General features: G+C 49.4%; 2 protein-coding genes across 5 annotated transcripts in view; both read right to left on the bottom strand.

Annotated features, from left to right (window-relative positions):
* Position 1: 1 nt before the first annotated feature.
* On the bottom strand, positions 2–1,637 carry SH3BGRL3 (SH3 domain binding glutamate rich protein like 3). The gene is made up of 3 exons (XM_043909341.1): positions 1,297–1,637; positions 563–730; positions 2–449 (listed from the first exon to the last, which is right to left on the bottom strand). Exons 1-3 carry the CDS (start codon positions 1,342–1,344, stop codon positions 384–386), a joined length of 282 nt encoding a protein of 93 aa, XP_043765276.1. The 5' UTR covers positions 1,345–1,637; the 3' UTR covers positions 2–383.
* Positions 1,638–2,653: 1,016 nt separating this feature from the next.
* CEP85 (centrosomal protein 85) overlaps positions 2,654–14,613 on the bottom strand; it is a 38,083-nt gene continuing 26,123 nt past the window's right edge. For all 4 annotated transcript variants that reach the window (XM_043909333.1, XM_043909335.1, XM_043909334.1 and 1 more), the window contains 7 exons: positions 13,017–13,169; positions 12,648–12,802; positions 11,457–11,571; positions 10,494–10,544; positions 6,093–6,200; positions 4,671–4,896; positions 2,654–4,353 (listed from right to left, as the gene is read on the bottom strand). In XM_043909333.1, coding sequence (XP_043765268.1) covers positions 4,193–4,353; positions 4,671–4,896; positions 6,093–6,200; positions 10,494–10,544; positions 11,457–11,571; positions 12,648–12,802; positions 13,017–13,169 — 969 coding nt within the window. In that variant the 3' untranslated portion in view covers positions 2,654–4,192. The remainder of the gene's footprint in view (positions 4,354–4,670; positions 4,897–6,092; positions 6,201–10,493; positions 10,545–11,456; positions 11,572–12,647; positions 12,803–13,016; positions 13,170–14,613) is intronic.

Genomic DNA, 14,613 nt, shown 5'->3' with positions numbered 1-14,613 from the left:
GTGCCAATGGAATGGAACATTTAATTGTTTCTGTGGTGCTCCCGGATGGGGACTGCGGGGCCTTTGGCAGAGCCCTGGCTAATGGAATCAACAGAGGTGCCCATCAGCCAGGGCCAGGCAAGGGTGGCAGCCTCAGGACCGAGCTGAGGACAACCAGCACTTGGGCTGTTGCTTAAGACAATTTCTGAGACCGGTGGGTGAGGAATGTTGCTGCTGAATGGAGGAGAGGGGCTTACAGTTAGGGGAGGAGAAGGGGTCTTGGGTTGAGGGAGGGGCTCCCCGTTCAGAAGGTTAGGAGTAACAGGGAGTTGGTCACAAGGTCCTTCATGGCCGGGGTGATGGCTGGGGGGGAGTGATGACGAGGTCCGGGGGGAGGACTTGGCTCAGGCCAGTTTCAGGAACTCCTGCAGTGTGTTCTGCTCCACAGCCTCCACGAAGAGCTCGTAGTCCTAGGGGAGGGGAAGAGAAGCGGTCACCAGGGTGCTGGTGTTCTGTCTCAGGCCTGCCTCCAGCTGGTGTCCTCCTGTAACGCTCCCTCCACCCCCACCCCCGAGGCCCGTACCCCACAATACTGGTCCCCGTTGACAATCTGGGGTGGGGTGGCCTTGGGGTTGCCGGCCAAGGCTCGCATCTCGTCCCGCAGGGCGTTGTCCTGGGAGATGTCCACTAGCTGGTACTGGATGCGCTTCCCATCCAGGATGCGGGTCACCTCACTCTGCTGGGACTTGATCTGGGAGCAGAGGGCGGGTAGGGGTTAGTGAGCAGCCTGGAAGGTTTAGGGGGAGAACCCTGGGCAGAGACAAAGGGGCTGTGGCCAGAAGCTTTGGTCCCCCTGTCCCCTTCCACACCCTAGGGGAGGGTTCTGGCCACAGGGAGTTGGGAGGATGAGTCAGGCTTGTGGTGGTGTGGGAGAAGAGAGGGACCACCAACAGCGTCAGGGTGAAGGTGAGAGAAATTCAGGGTGGGGAGAGCCAGGAGCTCAGCAAGGAGAAAGCAGGGCAGGCCTGGGTGGAGGCTGGTGAGGGGCCACCCCCGCCCCAAGTACTGACACAGTGGAGAGAGGAAGGGCCAGATAAGGACAGGGTCAAGGATTTGCCTCGTAGTGGGGGTGCGGAGGACCCAGGATGCCCTCAGGAAATGTTCAAGGCTCAGGATGGGGCTGCAGAACCTGCCCCCAGCCCAACTCCGGAGGCCATGCCCAGCACCTCGGCGCCCCCACCCTGGGGGCGGGTCCCAGGCGCCGCGTCCAGAGCCCCGGAACCGCCGCCCGCGCTCTAGCCCAGGGCGCGCACTCACTTCGCGGGAGCCGGTGACCGACGTGCTGTAGACGCGCAGGCCGCTCATGCTGCGGGTGGACCGACGGGAAGACGGGCAGACAGACGGCGGTGGCAGCAGCTGCACGGCCTAGAGACGAGGCCGCCGCGCTCGGGAGCGGTTTCCTTCCTGCTCAGCCCGCGAGTCACCGCTCTCGGGACCAATGGGCGGCGCGGACAGGCGCGCGGCCGGGGCGGGGCCTGCGCGACCCCGCCCCGCGCACCACCGGGCCCCCTCCCCTCCCCCTTGGGGACTGGGCGCGCCGGGGACCCGCGTCCCACGCAGGGCCGCCCCTTTCAGCCCTCCCCGGCCTGTGGCTCACAGTGTGAGGCCAGGGAGCGATCTGATGGAAAGGGCGGGGGCAGGGGCTTGGCAGAGGCCGCCTCAGCCTCGCCCAGGTTTGCTGCACCCAACTGGTTGCCCTCCCCCGGGTGCCACGACGCCGCTGCTCAGCTCCGGCTTTGAAGGCTCGGGCTGTTCTCAGTTCCCCGCCTAGGGAACCTGGTTCCAGTCGAGCATTGTCCTGGGGGCCACCCACACATAGCTAACCCTGCGGGGCACGCCACGGCAGCGACGTGACAATCCGTCACTGCGAGTTTTCCCCAGAGCTCCTCTCCGCTCAGATAGGCAGGTTCAGACAAGTAAGGGTGGTGGCCGAGACAGAGCCACGTCCTCAAAGAGCCAAATGGGAGCCAAGGTGAGAAAGGCTTCTAGCGCTGGGCCCGGTGGACGCAGAGGCTGGCAGCAGGGTTCCCGAGTCTGGCTGAGCCCTTGTTAAAAATCCACAGCTGGTCTTGGGGTGGCCCCAGCCCCACCCGACTTCATGCTGCAGATGGCCCTCCAAAACTCCTACTTCCAGCAAAATGCAGGGAGTACAGAGGCAGCAGCCAGCCCAACTTTGGAGACTCAGCCATCTGTCTGGGGTGGGACATGACACCCCTCAGAAGTCTTCCCAGGCCCAGAGCCCCGAGAATAACCCAGGGAGACAAGCCTAGCTGCTGGAGGCAAACACTGCCCCGCCTGGCTCTGGGGAAGCCACCTCCCTGCAGCAACCCACAGGCAGCAGACTTCCTTGTCTGGATTACTGAAACTCAATGACAAACTTGCTTTATGACTCAGGGCAGCATCACCCAATAGAAAGTGCTGTGGGAAGAGATCTTATCTGTCTCCACAGACAAAGGAGCAGAAGTGGTAGAGATACAAAGAGGCTGGACCTGCCAAAGTTCCCTCTTTGCTGCTGTTTGGAGAACTTGGCTAAACACCCAGGCTTTGGCCTCAAGAAGCCAAAATGAGGGGTGAAGTATGAGATGATGGCGATGGAAGGCAATGGAAAACTGAGGAGTTTGTTAAATTTTTATTTTGTAAACAAAATAGGCAATACAAACCAGTTTACATAACAAGGATTCATATAAATAACTGCTTATAAACTTTATGAGGAAAAATACCCGTGAGCATAGTGGCTGGGCTCCCAATTCAGGGTGGAGACCAACCGGGCAGCTCTGCTTTTAGCAGGCAGGAGCCCAGAGGCTGGGGGGACAGCTGGGTGGGGATGCTCTGAATGGAGGGTTAAGTCACTCCATAAATAAAACACCAACTTGTAAAAACACTTAAGAAGGACTCTCATTCAGGCCTGGGAGTGAGGTCCAGGATGCTGCCCTGCTAGCCCAAAGCTTAGCAACAATCTCCCAGTGGCTGGCTCTGAACTCCTGAACTGCTCAGGGCTCCCCCCTCACACAGCCCTGGCTTGGCCTGGCTCCAGATCTAGAGGCAACCTTGAGCTGGCCCAAGTACCAGACACAAACAACTACAAGATGCTCTCTCAACAGAGGCAAGAGAAACCAGAAAGCAGAGGTCCAAAGGCCCCAAACAACTAAACACAAAACGCTATACCTTGAAGCTGACCTGTACTGGCTACTCTCAAGGAGCCCAGAGCAGGAAAGGGAAAGGACCCCCACCCCCAAACATGAGAGAGGCACAAAATCAGAAGGCCAGGCGCTGCCCCAGCCTTGGGGGAAGGGGGTGAGCAGCTTGACAGTTGCCCTGTGGTATCCTAGGGGAAAAACTTGCCCAAACCCAGAACCACAGAGAAGAGTTTGCACTCAAAGCCCAAGAAGGAGCTACCTGGCCAGCCTGAGAACAAAGGACAAAGGGGCTGTGCTGACTACATGACCAGGGCCCCAGGGGCACGGGGCAGCTCCGGTGCGTCTCCTGTAAACAGGCATGGTAGCACAGATGAAGGAGCCCTGGGTATAATCCCTGGGCCCCCAATCCTAGCAAATACTTTGCTAATGAACAGATCACCCTGAGGCATCAGTGAGAACAAGAGCCCTGAGGAAGGAGGAGTGGGCCTGGGCCTAGGAAAGTCCAGAGCCAGCTCAGGTCCCAGGAAGGCTGGCACAGAGGGCCGGAGGATTCTCAAATGGCTACTGTTACTGGTACTCAGCCTTTCCTGGCCCTTCTAAGGAACTTTGGGCATCAGCACGACCAAGGTACAGAGTGGGAATGAATGTGGATCCATCCCAAAGGATGGAGAAGGGAGTTAAACAGCCTGTTTGCCTTTGACATCAGCTTGCTACTGGGAACAGTCTGTGAGGATTTACCTGCAAGTTAATTAGTAACTCACCCTAAAAGAGTGAATCAGGATGACAGGATAAATGCAACCCAACAAGGCAAAGCCAGAGTTGGGCAGGACAAAAAAAATTCTCTCATCGGCCCTTGGCCCCACATGCAGGCTCATACCTCCTCCCTCCCACCCCTTCTTTCTGGGAATAGCAGCAGATAGGAGGCAAGAGATTGTCAGGGCAGGACCTGCTGGACGGTGCTCTCAGCAGACCAGATTCTCCCTGGGGGAACACAGCTTGTCCACCCCCAGCACTCCTCATTGCGTGACACAGTTTTCTCCCATGTCCTGGGCATATCTGTCTGACATGGTGGTCCTTAAGTCCTCGATGTCACGGCGTAGCTGCTGAACCTCTTCCAGTTTCCTCCTGATCACATCTGGCTTCTGAAAATCTAGTTGAGTCCCTGGGTGCTGTGCAGCTGGGGAAGAGAAGAACATTTTGACAGAATATTAATAAGTCAAAAGATACTTCCATGTGGAGGGGGTAGTGTGGACAGGCACTACCCTAAGGCCTGTGGTCTTGGAACATGGCACTTTTTACAAAACAGCTAGGGATAATGGGCTAAAAATCCTGCTGCCTAAGGGCCACTTTTTTGTTTGTCCGACACCCAGGTACCCATAACGATGCCTGCTTCCAGAACAGATTTACTGAACATCTAACTGGGAAAGGTAGATAGGGGTGAGAGGAGCATGAAAGCCACTCTCTCCTAGGTCCCAGACTGGTCTAAGGACTCACAGTGAATGCCCAGGAGCAGGGAGAGATTGGGATCGTGGCCCTGGGCCCTCTGGGTCACAATGCTACAGACAGCCTGCAGATCTTGAAGACAACTGGCCAATTCCTGGTGCAGCTCAAATGCCAGCTGGGTTGTGTCTGATGAAGATGGGGACCCTGATTGGGCCTGTCGCAGGTGTTCCTGGAGCGTCAGATTCTTCTCAATGAGGTCCTGGTTCTGTACTGAAAGCTGAGCAGACAGATAGGTGAGCACATTAACTCAGTTCCAGGGAGAAGCAGAGTAACTGCACACGAATGTGGATATACGTATACGGTATGTCGAGGGGAAGCTATGAGTCAAAGGCAATGCTCCCCCCTCCCCACTCCTAGCAACAGGCTTTGCGTTGCCCCCTCCCCCATCATGTCAGGCTGAGTTTCTCCTGCAGGCAGTTGGGCCCACAGGACCGCAGCACTGGGGAGGAGGCTGCACCCCAGCAGACTGAGTCAGTAGCCTCCAGGTTTCTGTTCAGGAACCAGAGAAGGTACCCCTGCTCCTCGGAACTCTATCTGAAGCCAGTCCCTCAGCCAACTCTGTTAGCCAGGCTATTAGAGAAGGCTTAACGTGAACTGTGAAATCTGAGGAGACACTGGTTTCAATCTCTCCCTGCCACCCTGACAAAAGTGGCCATCAGCCAGCTTGATCAGTGTGTGTCAGAGGAATAAAGTGGGCAAGAAAGGCAACATGACAGCTAGTGGCCACTGGGTAGGTAAAGGTTAGGGGGCTAAAGAAGCTGCTGACCTGGAGGACACAGTGCTGAAATGTGTCCTGCCTTTTCAGTCCTTCACCTCGGTGGAGTCAGGCTTCACTACAGAGACCAGCTCATTCACTTATATCTGTGTCTTTCTCTCCCTTTCCCACAACATCCTTCACACACTCTCCTTCCCGTCCTACGACTATTCTGTTTTAAAGACAAGGAATAGAGTTCCTCCACTAGCCCCAACCCTTCACCCACACTGGGCCATATGACCATCTTTGCTCTGGGAGACTCCTTCCTCAGCACTTGGCCAGTGACCTTGACCGCCCCCTGCTGACAGTTCTGTTTACTCCAGGAGGATCACCAAACTTTGTCTTCTTGAACCCTTCATCCCCAACCCCACAAACCCATCACAGCAAGAAGACAAAATAAGAGAGAATGATTTTCCATATCCAAAAAGCATTACTGGATAATTACGGCCAAAGATAGGCTTAGGACCTTTAATATAAAGAATGATACCTTTAATATAAAGGATGATGCAATGTTCCTTCTTACTCCTCCAAAACAGCTTAGTAGAGACTTCCTAAAATGTCGGGGGGGGGGGGGGGGGTCTTGTGGGAGTAGGGATGGGTAGAGTACACAGAGAAATGAGGTTTGTAAAGACAATACCAGGAGGCCTGGTGCTGCTCACCTCTTTCACAGCTGTGCGCAGCTGCTGCAGGGCCGTCTCCCTCCTTTGGGCCTCCTCTTTCAGGGTCTGGCTTGTTTCTTCTTCTTGAGCCACTTCCTGCTCTAGGCTCTGAATCCCATGGCAAGGAGGGTGGGAGAACACATCAGAGGTAACAAGTCTGGGTCAGACCACATCGCCTCTGGTCTAGACTACATAATAGTAAAGCCCCACCCTGCCCACACACTGCTGCTAAGAGATTATTTTAGAACAACCCTGATCTGTGATTTCCCATCAAAACCCTTCTCGAGCCCCGACCATGTACCAGCCGAGGTCAGGCTCCTCAGAAGAGCATTCTATTACAGGTCAGCCTGGCCTTCACCTATTTCTCTATCTTTACCTCTTTTAACCCGCCACAGAGCCTCCACTCTAGTCACACGGACTGACTACTGGCCTTCATCCCCAAAGCTTCCAGCGCCAATACTGTTGCTCACTTCTCTTCGCTTTTGCCCAGAATGCCCTTCTGCTCTGTTAGTAACCTGGAAACTTCCCACCTCAACCTTCCTTCATCTGCAAATCAGATTCAATTAATCCCAACCTTGCCCTGCTACTAATACTCATGGCTCATGAGCACATTTGTTGGCTGTGCATTTGATTCCTCTATTAGACCATAACTTTCTCGAGGGCAAGGAATGTCTATTCAGTTGAGTTCAATTATTTATTGAGCACTTACTACTGTCAGGCACTAGGTATACAGAAAATAATACCAAACAATTCCCGTCTTTGAGGAGCTCACAGCCAAATGCCCTTGACAATTGTTGTTGTTTAGTCACCAAGATGTGTCCCACTCTTCTGCTAGCCCATGGACTGCAGTCTACCAGGCACCTCTGTCCATGAGATTTCCCAGGCAAGAATATTGGAGTGGGTTGCCATTTCCTTCTCCAGGGGATATTCCCAAACCAGGGATCGAACCTGCGTCTCCTGCATTGGCAGGCAGATTCTTTACCACTGAGCTGCCAGTAAAGCACTGTATATTAAATGCTTTTGACAGAGATGAGAAGTAGAGGGCACTCTCTCAGTCATCTAATCTAGTTATGTATATATGTGTGTATGTGTATAGGGGTGGTCAGAAGGAGGTATATAGACTTGTTATCTTTTGCCTCTCATTCTGTTCATTCCAATTTCCTTCTGGTTTTGAAACTGATTTGGACAAATAAGTATAAATAATATTTCTGAGCTTTTCCATTTTGTTTTAATAAAAAATTAAACAGCCAAGGAGAACGTCTCACCACCACCAAAGACCCAAGGTGACCATTTTGACCATTTTGAACCCACCTAATTCTACCAAATTCACCTGACATTTTAATTTGTCTGAGAAGTCTCACCATGGGTAAATATACATTTAAAATGTTGTGGAGGGCTTCCCTGGTGATCCAGTGGTTGAGGATCCACCTTGCAATGCAGGGGACACCGGTTCAATCCCTGGTCCGGGAAGATCCCACATGCCTTGGGGCAGGTGAGCAAGCCCCCACGCCGCAACTATTGAAGCCTGCGCGCCCCAGAGCATGTGCTTTGCAACAAGAGGGGCCACTGCGATGTGAAGCCTACACGCTGCAGCCAGAGGGCGGCAGCCAGTTGCTCCAACTAGGGGAGGCCCTCTCAAAGCAACAAGGACCTAGCACAGTCAAAGATAAATAAATATTTTAAAAATAAATAAATAAAATGTTGTCAAGAGTCCCAGGAAACATACTTTGAGATCCATTAAAAACTACTAAAAGCCTCGGATTTTAAGTGGATGTAGGTAATTCCCTGACTGTCCAGTGGTTAGGACTCCCTGCTTTCACTGCCAAGGGCCCACGTTCAACCTCTGACAGAGAATTAAGATCCTGCAAGCTGCACAGTGAGATCAAAATAATAATAATAATAAAATAAATGGATGTAAATACTTGCTGCTGCTGCTGCTTCAGTCATGTCCGACTCTGTGCGACCCCATAGACGGCAGCCCACCAGGCTCCCCCGTCCCTGGGATACACCAGGCAAGAACACTGGAGTGGGTTGCTGCCGGGAGCCAACACATGAGACCCTACCCATGACAAGGCCATGAGGGAGAAAACATGACGGGCAAGGCGGATCAGGTTTTCAGGGGTTTCGAAAAGGCCAGCTCACGAGATCCCACCCATGACACGGTCACGAGGAGAAAGCCTGACAGGCAAGGCAGATCAGGTTTTCAGGGATTTTGAAAAGCTGCCCCTGGCCCTCACCTTAAAGATAATATCTGTCTTTCTGATGCCTGCCTCAATGGACTACTCCCTAATTTCTCTGACACAAGCAGGAAGGCCTTCCCCGATCTCTTCCCAAATAAGAATCAATTTAGAACTTTAATCAATAAGTTTCCCAGGTGGTGGTATTTTATGAGATTATTCAGGGTGAAAGGAGTGTTTTAATTTAAACTCCTTTGCTGGTAGTTTGTTAGCCAAATGCATTTATGCGCTTGGTACTAATATGCATGATTGCTTATAATATCCTAATCATAAAATAGCATAAAGAACCTGATTATATAAAAGCCCTAATAGATATAGAGCCCTTTTAAGGGGTAAAGGAGTCCTATTAGAAAACATAAGAAAAATTATTCTATAGGTGGTTATTGGGTTGTGATTTGCTTGCTGTGTTTTTGCTTGCTGTATTTTTGCCTTTAATGTGCTAAGGTTGTGTTATAAAAACCATTGTTAATATAGTTAAAGATCTAGAGAAATAAGAACTTAGCCCTAGTGTGGTAACAATAAGATGGTTGTTAATTGTCAGTCAGGAGTGCTAGGCAGAAGCTGCCTCACCAAAGTCGCAGAGTCAGTATGGGGTAAACTTCTTAGATAAACGCAACTGACAACTTTTGCAGAAAGATTAATTTTTGTATTAACAAGAATATAATTCTACTCTGTACTATTTCCCTATGACACTGTTACCTTTCAGTTAAGGTCACCATAAAAATGGAAAATAGGTTTACAATCACCTGACCTGCATAAAATGTTAATAGCCCCAAGGCCAGAAGATCAGGTGCTAAGAAGTACTATAGATTAGAAAGCAAAAAAATCCTGCTTTTCCTAAAAATCAAAATGATGTAATGCTAATCCCGTGTAATCATGAGTAAGCATCTTGTACCTTGAAAACGTTCTGTGAAAGGGTATAAAACCGGTTGTCAAAAAGTAAAACACAGACTTGGCCCTATCAAGGCTAGTCTCACGTGTCTTCTCTCTCTCGCCGACGCCGTTCATCCTGAGGGTACCCCCTGGATCCTGCCGAGGCTGGACCCCGGCAGGTTGCCATTGCCTTTTCCAGTAAACACTCACTAGGTCTGACTATCTCTTTAGAGGATTTGAAATCTGTGAACTAAATAGACCCACATGATGGCAATGGTAGGACTGAGCTTTCAGCTATTCCTCGGTTGAAGTGCATTTCACCTGTTTTGGTGTGAAAACCTCTTTAAGAATCCAAAGAGAACCTGTACCTAGGATTTCTTGGAGAACCCAATTAAGGAAACTCCCACTCTGGTCCAGAATAGAAACCAGGAGTTGTCTTTAATTTCTGCAACAGACCTGCCCTCCAGCCTTGCCTCTCTCTAACTGCCAATCTTCTTCCACACTCAAGTCTGAGCTGCAAACCTGACTATATCACACCCCAACAAAATGCTACGGTAGATTCCCATCATCTACCTAAAGAATAAAAGCTAACTTCACTGGACAGTCCAAACCCTCCCATAGCCCAGTTCTCCATCTGCCACCTTAATCAACACTAGCAAACGACTTGCAGTTCCATGCACAAACCCTGCTGTCACATGCCTTCGTGTTCCTACCCACGCTGTTCCTTCTACCAGAATTTCAATACCATCCTATGCTAGCCTCCTCATTGCCTGGCTAACTCCTCCTCCTTCAAGGCTCATGGTCTCCAGAAACTCTTCCTTGATCTCCCTGCTTTCAATCACTCTTTTATGCTCCCCCAGGGTAATATGGATGCTCTCACTGCGCTGTGCTGAATGAAACCCCTTCCCAACAAGATGGTAGGCCACAAGCACTGATTTGGTCTCATGCTTGTACTCCTGGATGTGTGCTAAGTCACTTCAATTGTGTCTGACTCTTTGCAATTCTATGGACCATAGCCTGCCAGGCTCGCCTGTCCATGTGCTTCTCCAGACAAGAAGACTGGAGTGTGCTGCCACGCCCTCCTCTAGGGGATCTTAATCACCCAGGGATCGAACCTGTGTCTCTTACATCTCTTGCACTGGCAGGCAGGTTCTTTACCACTAGTACCACCTGAGAAGCCCTAAGCTGGTACTCTTAACACTGAGCAAATCGCATGGCAAAGAATAGGATTGGTTGAATTCTATAAATTCCATCAAGTCCTGCCCATCATGTCCCAAGGACTCCAGCTCACCTGTACTTGTGAGTGCAACTGATCAATCTTCTGCTGTTGCCTCTCCACAATCTGAAAGGCAAAGTTATCAAGCACGATTGTAAACACATGCTAATAGTGGGGCCAGATGGCAAGAGGCTGCACTAAGATCTGCGGTTTGACTATGATCTCAACTGGCTACAGACAATTAATAGTGAGAATAGAGTGAAAACAAGAAATATAAACCAGACTCCCTATCCTGGCTACTTAGCTTCACAGTCCTGTGCTCCAGTCACAGAGGTTTAAACAAAGAGGAACGCAATGTGGAGGACCCATGACTGCCATGGGGAAGTCAGGTGGAGAGAGACACCTTCACCCTGATGACTGTTGGCCAGTAGAATTAACTTCATATACATATACAGTGTACCTTCTGGTTCTTTGGTGAAGGACATGACTGAAAATTCAGTTTAACGAAGCCAGTCCTGTTCAGGGCTGTGAAAATTTTTCACTGATAGCTTTGGTCCCACTGTTCGAGGAGGGAACCTAAACAGGTCCAGTGTCCTGTCCTATGAGACCCCAGGTACTCTCTGAACCATTTCTGTGTCTTTTCTGCTGACATTCAAACAAGTCTCTCTGGTAGGTCCTGGGCTCCTTCTTCTATGCTGAATTAAGGGTCACCTCACTGGCTAAAACTCTGCTCAGTGCAAGAGGTTCTGTAGAGGGCCTGAGCCATGAAGGAAGTGTACCAAGCTTCAGTGCACCATTTTGGTACATCTAAGGTTGGATATTCAGAGGCATGTCCTTCCCTAACTTTGCTTGCCAGTACTAAGGATGGCTATCTAAAATGTGAATTTATTATGCAGGGATGGCTTCTGGGAAAAGGGAGGAAAAACTCTGGGTAACAGATCCTAGGGGGCTCGGGGCCAGAAATTCATGGTTCCCTACCAAAACCCAATCTTCTGCTTCCTCAGCCTACCCCCTTACAGCCTGGACGCCCTCAGTCACCTTTCGAAGGGAATCACATTCCTTCTGCCAGGACTCCACTTCCACTTGGGGACCTTGTCCTTGTTGAGCTGGACCTTCTCCACTGGCATCTTCCACACACTGCTTATCTTGCAGGCTGAAAGACAGTAGCCTCTTCAAGAACTCTAAATCAGAGAGATGTGGCTTTGATTCCTGATACTGCTATTTACTGGGCAAGACAAGTAGGCCCTTCCAAGTCATAGCTGGGGATAATTGCTTAGGTCTGTTTAAAGTAGGGAATGCCACACAGAAGCTGCTTGCTCAGTCTATGTTAGTTCCCTTCCCTAGAGGTCAGCATCTATACAATGTGCCAGCAATTCTTTACCTACCCAAGGCTTCTTTATTCTTTGTTTTGATATTTAAAAGTAAACATTCATCACATGTATTTAAATTACAAAAGTCACACATATAGGATAGAGAAATTTTAGAAAATACAAAAGACCCAAAAAGTCCTTTTTTCTTTGCACACCCAATCTGGAACAGACCCAACTTTGTCCCCTAACCACAATCACTTTCATCATGGGCCATATGCTGAGATAAACAACAGGGTTACTGTGGTTCAATGTGGGATGAGAAATCCAATCCATCCCATCAAAAATTGGATTTGGTCCAAGAGGCTGTTGAAACTCAGCCACATTTTCAGAAACTGCTATTAATATGGAAGAAGTTCCCAAGACACCCTGAGAGTACATTATAGCATCTTGTTTTGTTCTCAGAACCTGCTGTGGCAATTGAGAGAAATCCCTAGGGCTAAGGAGAAGTAACAGATGTTCCTGGTAGCCTTCACAAGATTCACCATGTGGATAACCCTCCGTCATCAGCACCAGGATCTACTTCTGCAAATACAGATACTCACTTCCCAGTTTATAAAGTGCTCCCATTCATTCAACACATACATATTCAAGAATTATTACCCAATACTATTATGATGCCAGGCACTGGGTTGCATCTTTTCAAAGGACAGTGGAAAACCCCACTGCACCACTATACCACCCACATTCCATCTCAAAGACACAGTCCCTGCTCATAAACAGTTTTCCTATTACTTACAATCCAAAGAAAACAAAGCTCAGAGAAGTGAGTGAGTTGCCCAAAGTCAAACAAGCAGTGAGTAGGGTAGCCAGGACCAGAACCTAGCTCTCCGCTTCTTTCTAAACCCTCAGGGCTATTTACCTATGTCGGGTGGAGGAGAAGTCAGCTTCCCTCTGTCTCAGGCTTTCCAGTTGAACTTCCCTTTCTCTGCAGGCTGCCTGGGTCTCCGCCAGCAAACTCTCCAGTTCAATCACTCTCTCCTGCAGCTCTGTGCTCTTCAACTCAGAATCCTTCAGCTGAGAGACAGGAGTCCACATGCTTAGGTCAACAAGCAGGGAAGACTTTGGGTGTATTTCAAAAACTTTGCAGTTCAGTTGTGATGTGAGTCTGGACATGACTCCCTTGGGATTTTCCTTTCAGGACACCACAAGGTCACTGCATGCAGCAGAGGTTGAGAAAGCCTCCCCCCGCCACCACCAACTTGCCCCAGGTATTGCTCATTGCTGCTACCTGCTGGCTCTGCTTCTGATGATCTTCCAGAGTGGGCAGGTCAGCCAAGTAGCGCTCCAAGGTCTCAATACGCTGCTGCTTCTCCCGGTTCTGCTCAGATTCCTTCTGACATTTCTTTTTCAAATTATTAATATGTTTATCACGACCCTTGACCTATTGGAAAGAAATGTTAAGAATCCTTCTCCACTGACCCCTCTACCATCTTGAACGTTAACTATTTTTTTGAAGTGAACACTGTCTTTGACCTTAGGACTATAAATGTTTTCTACTACCATGAAGTCAGGAAGTTGAACAAATTTTGCCATTGGAGATTAGGACATAAAATAGAGTTATCACACAAGAACTTTCCATTCAAGGGCAAGGAAGAAGGGATTCTTGGGCAGTTTTCAAAACCTGGTAGCTCTACTGTATAATAAACAATTTCTCTGGTCTTTGTTCAAGTTTCTGGAGGTAACATCTAAACTCTTAGAATATCCCAAATAATAGGTATGTCTTTGTTATTCACAGTGGACCAGTTCAGTTCAGTTGTGTCCGACTCTTTGTGACCCCATGAACCGCAGCACTCCAGGCCTCCCTGTCCATCATCAACTCCCGGAGTCCACCCAAACTCATGTCCATTGAGTCAGTGATGCCATACAACCATCTCATCCTCTGTTGTCCCCTTCTCCTGCCCTCAATCTTTCCCAGCAACAGGGTCTTGTCAAATGAGTCAGCTCTTCACATCAGGTGGCCAAAGTATTGCAGTTTCAGCTTCAACATCAGTCCTTCCAATGAACACTCAGGACTGATCTCCTTTAGGATGGACTGGTTGGATCTCCTTGCAGTCCAAGGGACTCTCAAGAGTCTTCTCTGACACTACAGTTCAAAAGCATCAATTCTTCTGTGCTCAGCCTTCTTTTTTTTTTTTTTGTGCTCAGCCTTCTTTATAGTCCAACTCTTTTTTTTTTTCCATTTATTTTTATTAGTTGGAGGCTAAATACTTTACAATATTGTAGTGGTTTTTGCCATACATTGACATGAATCAGCCATGGATTTACATGTATTCCCCATCCCGATTCCCCCTCCCACCTCCCTCTCCACCCGATCCCTCTGGGTCTTCCCAGTGTACCAGCCCTGAGCACTTGTCTCATGCATCCAACCTGGGCTGGTGATCTGTTTCACCCTTGATAATATACATGTTTCGATGCTGTTCTCTCTAAACATCCCACCCTTGCCTTCTCCCATAGAGTCCAAAAGTCTGTTCTGTACATCTGTGTCTCTTTTTCTGTTTTGCATAATATAGGGTTATCGTTACCATCTTTCTAAATTCCATATATATGCGTTAGTATACTGTATTGGTCTTTATCTTTCTGGCTTACTTCACTCTGTATAATGGGCTCCAGTTTCATCCATCTCTATAGTCCAACTCTTACATCCATACATGACTACTGGAAAAACCATAGCCTTGACTAGATGGACCTTTGTTGGCAAAGTAAGTCTCTGCTTTTTAAAATGCTGTCTCATTTCAGTTCAGTTCAGTCTCTCAGTTGTGTCCAACTCTGCGACCCCATGAACCGCAGCACACCAGGCCTCCCTGTCCATCACCAACTCCTGGAGT

This window comes from Cervus elaphus, chromosome 8 (genome assembly GCF_910594005.1).
Source record: "Cervus elaphus chromosome 8, mCerEla1.1, whole genome shotgun sequence".
Classification (NCBI taxonomy): Eukaryota; Metazoa; Chordata; class Mammalia; order Artiodactyla; family Cervidae; genus Cervus; species Cervus elaphus.
Note: the sequence above shows the minus strand (reverse complement) of the source record. Positions and strands in the feature narration are given on the sequence as shown.